This window comes from Astyanax mexicanus, chromosome 17 (assembly GCF_023375975.1).
Source record: "Astyanax mexicanus isolate ESR-SI-001 chromosome 17, AstMex3_surface, whole genome shotgun sequence".
Classification (NCBI taxonomy): domain Eukaryota; kingdom Metazoa; phylum Chordata; class Actinopteri; order Characiformes; family Acestrorhamphidae; genus Astyanax; species Astyanax mexicanus.
Window position 1 is genome coordinate 13,284,121 of NC_064424.1, and position 9,062 is coordinate 13,293,182.

General features: G+C 37.9%; 1 protein-coding gene across 1 annotated transcript; it reads right to left on the reverse strand.

Moving 5' to 3' along the window:
- Positions 1 to 1,532: 1,532 nt before the first annotated feature.
- On the reverse strand, positions 1,533 to 6,975 carry med31 (mediator complex subunit 31). The gene is made up of 4 exons (XM_007259591.4): positions 6,790 to 6,975; positions 5,851 to 5,925; positions 2,926 to 3,022; positions 1,533 to 2,538 (listed from the first exon to the last, which is right to left on the reverse strand). Exons 1-4 carry the CDS (start codon positions 6,809 to 6,811, stop codon positions 2,322 to 2,324), a joined length of 411 nt encoding a protein of 136 aa, XP_007259653.1. The 5' UTR covers positions 6,812 to 6,975; the 3' UTR covers positions 1,533 to 2,321.
- Positions 6,976 to 9,062: the final 2,087 nt, after the last annotated feature.

Consider the following 9,062-nt stretch of genomic DNA (forward strand, 5'->3'; position numbering starts at 1 on the left):
CGCCATGCATAAAAACGCATTCCGTGCGTAAAAGCGCATTCCGCGTGTAAAAGCGCGCCCATGCATAAAAGCACATTCCGTGCGTAAAAGCGAGAGCTGTGCGCGAACGTTCGCAGAACAAACACGTGACTAATTATCAGGTGTTAATTGTTTATGCATTTATTTGTTATATTAATTAGGACTTGCATGCACAGCGACTCAAAACAAAAACGTTCTATTGGTTTTGCACAGAATTACTGTTTAAAGTTGTCTAAAGTTTTATGAAGGTTTAACAACATTGAGTAATCTTCTAACAAGGCAAAGAAAGTGTCAAGAAAGTGCATTGCATTGTTTTATTCTGTTCGACGCTCCTAATAACTAATATATTGTTTTCCTGTGGTTAAGGTACAACTCACACCTGCTCAGGGTTAGATGTAAATATTTATTGGCTTCTATGTACATAGTAGTTTGTGTGGTGCAACCCATTTTGCTGTAGTAATGCGTAAATCAGCGTGAATTTCTTAAACACTTACGCTCGGCTCGTGCAACCAAGCCCTGGAGTAGCGCATTCCCACGGGTTTTATTGTTTAATTACAGCACACCTGATCATCACCCAACTAATCAACCAACAAGCCCCCCCTGAGATGAGCTGGATGTGTTACAATAGGAAAACACCAAAACAAAAGGACAGTGGGTCCCCCAGAACCAAGCTTGAGTCTAAAACGCTTAACTTGTTGTTTCTTTTCACATTAAAAGCTTTTATAAATGAGAAAACGTTATGTGGCTTAATATGCTAAAACAACGAACCAAAAAAACCAAACGTCTCGCATTTTTTACACTCCATAAAAAAACTTCGTCAGAAGATAAACATCCACACTATAAACCACATTACTTCCCTGCAGGAAAACCCAGATAAACACTAGCTTCTGTTTATAACTGGTTTTGTTCAAGATTGTCCATGATGGTCAAAGTAGCGGGGAAGCTGAACATCCGGGTACCTTGGGAACCAAGTTTCGTTGCTTAGCTCTTGACAACCACAGCTTATGAATTTGAGATTGATGGTCTTGCTGATAAGTCAGTATAATCAGGGTGGTTAACCAGTATAAATAGTGCTCATACTGATAGAGCAGCACGTAGAACAGCCTTCTGCTTTTCTCATAAAAAGCACAGAATTGCAAACCACACATAATTAAAAAAACAAATTGTTTGTTTTATGTCACAATTTTAACATCCAAAAGTGCTATATATATCTCAAGACTATTAATAATATAATATTTACTATGCATAGTAATCTCATTGTAACCAAGACAAAGCATTTTGCAGAGCAACTTACAGAAGTGCTTAGTTACTTAGAACATCCAAGCAAAGTATTGACAGACTTCAGATTCTAGATAATACAAAAACAAAGCCTTCAAAATCCAAGCAAAATTCACGAATGTTCCCGCCATGAGTATATTTAGAAAAAGGTAAAAGACTTATGTAAATGATGAGAAACCTGAGCATAATTTAATAAAGAAGATCTGTCACAAAAAAAGCAAAACCAGACAGGCAAATTCTGCCAAAAGGTCTTTATTGTACATTATATAACAGCAGAGGTGGTGACACCTGACATTCCAGCTAACCCATGAGACCTAAATTCATCTTTCAAACAGTACAGAGTTGTATTTTACTTTTAAGAAAAATGGGGGCTTTGTTTCCAAATAGTAAAATGCCTGCTTCTGATGCCAAGACTTAACAGCGTGTAACGCAGGTCAAAGTGTTCATAAAAGATCATATAGTCGAAGCACTGAATACAAACTTAATTAAAGCTAAACAATCCTATCCTGCCAACAGACCATGTTTTTTTGTAACTGGTTTTGAGAGCTTATAAAACCCAATGCTTTTACATAAATGCACAAAATTGCAGCTCTGTCCACACACAAATATGGATATTTTTGGGCCTACTTTGTCAACTTGAAAATAGCCTTCAGTAATTGTAAACAGAGCATTTCGAAAATGATTGAAAATCTGTTTTCCTTGTGGTCGTGTGGACAAGGAAAACAGATGTTCAATCAACATAAATGCATGTTTTTGTCAGAATTAGGCATGGCTTTATTGGTCAATCTTAAAGGTAAGAAATAACAGGTTTTTAGTATACAACATTTTTTTCGCACTAATTTCTCAGTAACATGAAAAAGATTCCATGGGTCTACTGTATGTAAGGTTTGACAGTCAGAATTCATAACTTTTTACACTCGGTGTCACCACAAAAAAGAAATACAGTGAAAAACTATTTACACTTTTTACACAAACACCATGAAAAAAGTTTGGCACCACAACTACCCTTTCGTGTCCAAATGGTTTCATTTGGACGCAGGATTGCCGTGGGCGGGTGCCTGCTGCTGCTGTTGCTGCTGCTGCTCAGCAAGAGCTTGCTGAAGACGTGTGCGCTTACGAGAATAGTGCTGCCAGTGCAAGATCTGCTGCTCATCAATGAACTTGGCACACTGAGCGTTAACCAGCTCCTTCCGGAAGTGCTCGTACTGCAGCAGCTCCAGCATATGCAGACAATGAGGATACCTGAAAAAAAAATTAAGGGAAAAAATAATAATAAAAAAAAATTACAAATTGCAGCAAGTGTGCTTACACTGATGGTACCAGTAGATGTCAAACACTGTGTTTCATTTTAGTCTATTTTTTTTTTCTTTTCAAACAATTACATTACAAAGACACAATTTAGAGCCGTCAGTGATTGGTCTTAGACTGAAATCACTTATAGATAGTTTCTTGGACAGGAACTGATTCTACTACTTTTATGTAGATTCTTTATTTAAAACGCTGTGTAGTCCAGCACATCAATCCCTGTCCATGAAATCAACCCTTCACATTTAAGTTTAAAGTTGCGAATGAGTAAATAAACTATGAAATAACAATGTATTAAAGCACTACAAATAATAATACACTTACTTCAGGAATTTGGCATATTCTGGTTCTTTCCAGTAGAGCAGATATTTCAGGTAATTCACAAAAGGTTTTTCTCTCAGGTAGCCTCGTTGAGCTAAAACTACAAAATGAAAGAAAAGTCAGGATTTATGTATCTAATTTTAACCAAGTTTTGGCCTCCTGCAAAGTACATCATATCATGTAAAAAAAAAATAAAAATTAAAGCATTTTGTTTCAGACTTGAAATACACTGACACACAAACTACTGACTTTAATGTATGTTACCCAAAAAAGATTTCACACCAGTCATTACACTCCTGCTTACATTTTTCTAATACTAAGACTTGATATGACCTTTCGTATAAAAATGTGTATTTCTAGTTTTGATGTTTCTGACCATTTAAATCTGCAGTTATTCTTTACACTGTCTACACATTTTATGAATGGACCAAAAAATAGAATAGAAAATATACTTGAAATACCTTTTATCTTTTAAGAGCTATGCTACGATGCTAATGGTGCACAATAGCAAGTCATAATGTGTGTATGTATGCATGCATGAGCATTTTGAAGCATTAAGGTGAGGTTCTGACATGGCATGCAGTGACAAGAGCATCAGTGAGGACTTGATGTTGAATGATCTACACCCCACTATCTCTTTTAAAAAAGTACAGTATGAAGCACCATTATTTCCAAAAGCACTGCCCCTTGGTGCATGGCTAGGAGGTTTTATACCCGTCAATCTCATGCCTGGCATTAGGCAATGTGACAGTAGGTTTATGTTTTTTTTTGTCTAAAGCAGGATTCTGAGTGAGAGGGTGAAAAGCAGCCATTCATGTCTGAATCCAAATTTAGTTATCAATTCCTCTAAACTCTCTCTGCCCTGCATATTTGGGGCTTCCCTTCTTAAATAAACCCCCTGCAACTCTAAAATTGCTTGTTAATTAATGATGAGTTGCAGGCGGTGTGCTTGGAGAAGTTATAACAATAACAGTGCAAGGCAGAGGGACTCCAGCACCAATTTGGGAAACACTGCATCTAGGGTTGCAGCGGTAACCGGTTTCACGGTATACCGTGGTATTAAAATGCACGGTTATCATACCGTGTGTGTTTGCTTATTACCGGTAAAACGCAAGCCAGCGGAGAAACTCACCCGCGCATGCGCAACTCTGCTCCGCTTCAGCTACTCAGCACACAGCGGTGAGAATGGCAGAAAGTGCATCAGACTAGAGCTTAGATTCTCTTAGATTCTCTGCCCGAACCAGACCTGGGCCGATATTTCCCACCACATTCCTCAGGCTGGGTCGGGTTGGGCTCCAGAAAATAGTCTGAGATGTAGGCATCTGTTTTTTAATCATATATTTTATTTTTAAATAAAGCTCTGGTGTGATAATCACAATGTTGCTAAGTAACCAATTAATATTGTTAATGAAAACGAACCAAATAATGAAAACTGAAAGTGAAACTTAACTAACTTATTTATAAGCGCTGTTTTCACTCCCGCAGTTCTACAGCGGGAGGTGTTGTGCCGATTCTGTCCGCGAAGCGGGAGTCGGATTCAGCAGGGAGTCGGATTCGGCATAACAGCGGCAGCGCGGCGGCACCTCGCGGTCCGCGGTGTTAGTTGTTAGCGCTCGCGCTAGCCGCAAAATACGACAGAAAACACTGAGAAACTGCAGAATTATGTATGGGACTAAAATATGAGCACGAGGAGATCAAAGAGAACCTTTACCTGTGAGTAGCTCATACAAGAACACGCAAATCTCTCTCTCTCTCTTGTGTCTCTCTCTCTCTCTCTCTCTCTCTCTGTGTCTCTCTCTCGCACGTGAACTTCTCCGCACTGTGTTTAGCTGTTCTTAAAAATCATTTTAATTAAATAATAGTTCTATGCTTCTATGTTAGTGTTAATTAACATAATTCTGATCATATTTCGCTCATTCAAACAGCCCGAAAACAGACTTGTAATCTTGTAATCAACAAGCTTGTAATCAATGTGGCCGTAAAGTCACAGCTAAAGGAGGAAATACACCTGTTCTCCCATCTCCGAGAACACCACCCCGCTGTGCAGCGCAAAGTATGTGTTTAGTTTATAATTTTAATCTGAACCTAAATAAAACCTCTTTGTAGTCGTGCACAACCCATGCGGTAAGCGCCCGCAAAAGCGCTGAGTTATCCGAAATTTGGGCACGCAGGTACAGGCGTGAAGTGCGTGCTACGATGGATTCACGTGTCCGTGTAAAGGTCCTGGCCGGACTGGATGTGAAAGACGCCATTCATTTACATGCGTTCATTTTCAAATTCTGACGTGACTGTTTTTCATATGTTGAAGGTTTTAAGGTGTGAAAGCCTTAAAATAGAAATATCTAATGTGAGGATCATGTCAGATATAAATCCCCTCTTTCTGCAGTATCTGGTTATATACCAACTTTTTTTATATATACACTGCCCTGGTTTCTTTCACCTGATGATGTAGTTTATACAATAAATAGTTAATTGAACAAAAAACCTTTGTTGTCATTTCTTTAAGGGTCAGTTTAATAATATATGTAACAAACTGTGATACCGTGATAACCGTTATCCCGCGGTATTTTCTGAGACGGTTATCATACCGTGAAAATCTCATACCGTTGCAACCCTAACTGCATCACAGAGATCTTTACCACTACACTGCCTTCTGAGACAGTGTGAGCAGTAAAGAAACAAGTAAGCTTTCCTGCCATCCCCTAATTTAAGACTCCAGGGAGTTCTATTCTACTGGCAATCATTTTCTACAGGAATTGTACTGTAGCTCCATAAGTGTGTGTATTTATTAGGATTTCAACATCCTAATGTGTGCAACTTATAGTACTTTAATGCATTAATTAAAAGGGTGTCCACAAACTATAGCTAAACCCATTACTAAAGCAAGTACCTTCAATAAAAATAGACATTAACAGAAATGTAACTTACAGTTAAGATAATTTGGGTTGGCCAGACATTGAACAAACTCCAGTTCTGACTGAAAGCGGTTTCTTGCTTGCTCCTCTGTATGGAAAGAAAGAGTTTAGAGAACGTTATCATGAATATTGATAACAGTGACCAGCTAGCTATCAGACTTTCAAAATATTCTTACAGAAAACATTAAAACCTGTGAGGTTCTATTCCCCAGTCTGTCAACTTAAAATGTTAGTGTTGATTATTTGTAAATGTGTAACTGCCATGGTGTACACAAAGTGCTGGGGGGGAAAAGCACTGTGGGTAAGGGCACTTAATTTACAGTCAGCTCGGTCTAATCGGCTAATCAAATGTATCAAATACCTAAAAAATTGCTAGTTGCAGCCTTATAAGATATACTTGCCATCAAAGTTAAACTGAATTGATCTGATTTTTTTGCACCAGGAGTGGCACAAGGTTACCCAAAAGCAGTGTGTAAGACTAGTGGAGTAGAATATGCCAAGATGCATGAAAACTTTAATTAAATACCAGCGTTATTCCACCAAATATAGATTTCTGAACTCTTAACACTTTATAGGTGTGAACTTGTTTTCTTCGCATTATTTGAGGTCTGAAAGCTCTGCATCTTTTTTGTTATTTCAGCCATTTCAAATTTTCTGCAAATAAATGCTCTAAATGGCAATATTTATATTTACAATTTGGGAGAAATGTTGTCCGTAGTGTATAGAATAAAACAACAATGTTAAATTTTACTTAAACATATAAGTTACCTATAAATAGCAAAATCAGAGAAACTGACTCAGAAACTGTAGTGGTCTCTTAAATATTTCCAGAGCTGTATATATAAACTTAAGCCACTGAGGGTTAAAGGCAAAATAAGCAAGCTAAGGCTAGGTAGCTAAAGCTAACCGAGCTAAATAAAGAAGTTGCTGCTGGAAAAGCTGTTATACAAACCTGTTTCCAGGACTCCAGCCATCTCACACAGACAAACTAAAACAACAACGACTTAACTAAACCGCTTAAATGCGAATAACAGCTACAAACAAACCGGATTTACTGAAATAATAATATAATTATGCGCTGAAAGCCGTTTTGTGTTGTCTAGCCCAGCGCCATATTCCTCCTACGTAAGTTCCGGGAAGGAACGTGATGACGGTATGGTCAGAGCCAGAGCCCGCCCACTCACACTATACCCCCTTTATATCTGTATATCACTGAGAACCGCTAGAGGGAGCCCTTAAGGGAGTCCTCAATGAATGGGGGTTAATGAAGCTAAACAGCTAAAACTCAAATTAAAAATAGTAATTAACTATTTATCTGTGATATTCATTTCATTTTATAAAGAATAATAAATTATTGTAATAAAACAGCAGATACAATTTACCTTTATATTTTAGTTTTTCTTCAAGAAATGTTTTTTACTGCTACTCTGAGCTGATTGGTTGGTGAGCTGATGCTGGAGATACAGTTCAAAATGAGAACGCGTACAAAATGTTTATAATTAAAGCTTAAAAGCTTTAATCTCGAGTCTGATAAGTTCAGAGTTGCACACATAGCCTTTTTTATAGCCTCTGTATTAGTAATCCTAAAAAATGCTCCCCGGTGCACACTGTTTCCTAAAAGGTATTTTATTGGTAGACAACATGTTGCCTGAAGACGCAAGTAACTCAAAACCGCTAGCATTGGGCTGTAGACGTCTTGGCAGCTACAGCACTAGCTTCATTAGTGCTCCAAGTGTCCTTTTGTGCATCTCCATGTACTCCAAATATGTTCTTCTGGATCTGCAAGTGTCATTTTATAGTGACTTCTATTGAAAGTTAAGAGCATTTTTTCTCATGTAAAGTTGGTGTTTTGAAGTGTTTCTACCATCACAGGGATGATGTATAAAACAGATTAGTTAACTGAAACATATAGTTTATAAATGGTTGGATTCTCCACTGTTACACTGATGTATTTAAGAGTGTAAGAGAGCTTGGGTAATGTAAAACTCTCCACATTAGCAGTGTTGCTTGTTGCTGGAAAAGCACCAAACAGTATCAACACGTTACAGCATAAATAGATGAAAAGAGTATTTATTACTGAATATGAAATGGCACGCCATGCGTAAAAGCGCATCCTGTGCATAAAAGCACGTACCGTGCGTAAAAACGCGTTCCGTGCATAAAAGCACGTACCGTGCGTAAAAACGCATTCCGTGCGTAAAAACGCGTCCTGTGCATAAAAGCACGTACCGTGCGTAAAAACGCGTCCTGTGCGTAAAAACGCGTCCTGTGCGTAAAAGCGCATTCCATGCGTAAAAGCACGCATTCCGTGCGTAAAAACGCGTCCTGTGCGTAAAAGTGCATTCTGTGCGTAAAAACGCGTCCTGTGCGTAAAAGCGCATTCCATGAGTAAAAGCACGCATTCCGTGCGTAAAAACGCGCCCTGTGCATAAAAGTGCATTCTGTGCGTAAAAGCACACATTCCGTGCGTAAAAACGCATTCCGCGCGTAAAAACGCGTCCTGTGCGTAAAAGCGCATCCCGTGCGTAAAGCGCATTTCATGCGTAAAAGCGTGTTACGTGCGTAAAAGCGCATTCCGTGCGTAAAAGTGCATTCCATGCGTAAAAGCACGCCCCGTGCGTAAAAGCGCGCACCTTGCCTAATTAAATTCTTAAAGTTATAGAGAAAAATAAACATAGTCTATAGTATAAACTTATATTATCTGTAATGTACATGTATTCACCTGGACCCTGACTTAAAACAAAAACATGTTCTAGTAGTGTTACAAAAATCATGTTTATTATATGTTTAAAGTAAGTCCTTGATTTATTCTACTCATACTTGAATGAAACGTATCTGTTTCAAACAAAAAAAAAATCTGTTGGCATATTCTAAAATATGACCAGTAGAGGGCAGCACCGCCGTGACTGGTACTGTAGCTCTACACAGTGATTATAATAAAGAATATATTATTAAATAAACTTGAATTGCTGTAACATACAATTGTTTTTATTTCTGTCATACAAAAATCTTCTCACTTTTTGACAATTTTAATTTAACAGGTGTTTTATATACAACCCCAAATCAGAAACACTTGGAACAGTACGGAAAATGCAAATAATAAAAAAACAAAACAAAATTGTCTTACATTTACTTTTGTTTAATTGCAGACAATGTGCACTCAATATTTTTCATGATTTAACTGGTTAACATCAATTAATTTATTAATATACATCCATTCCTGCA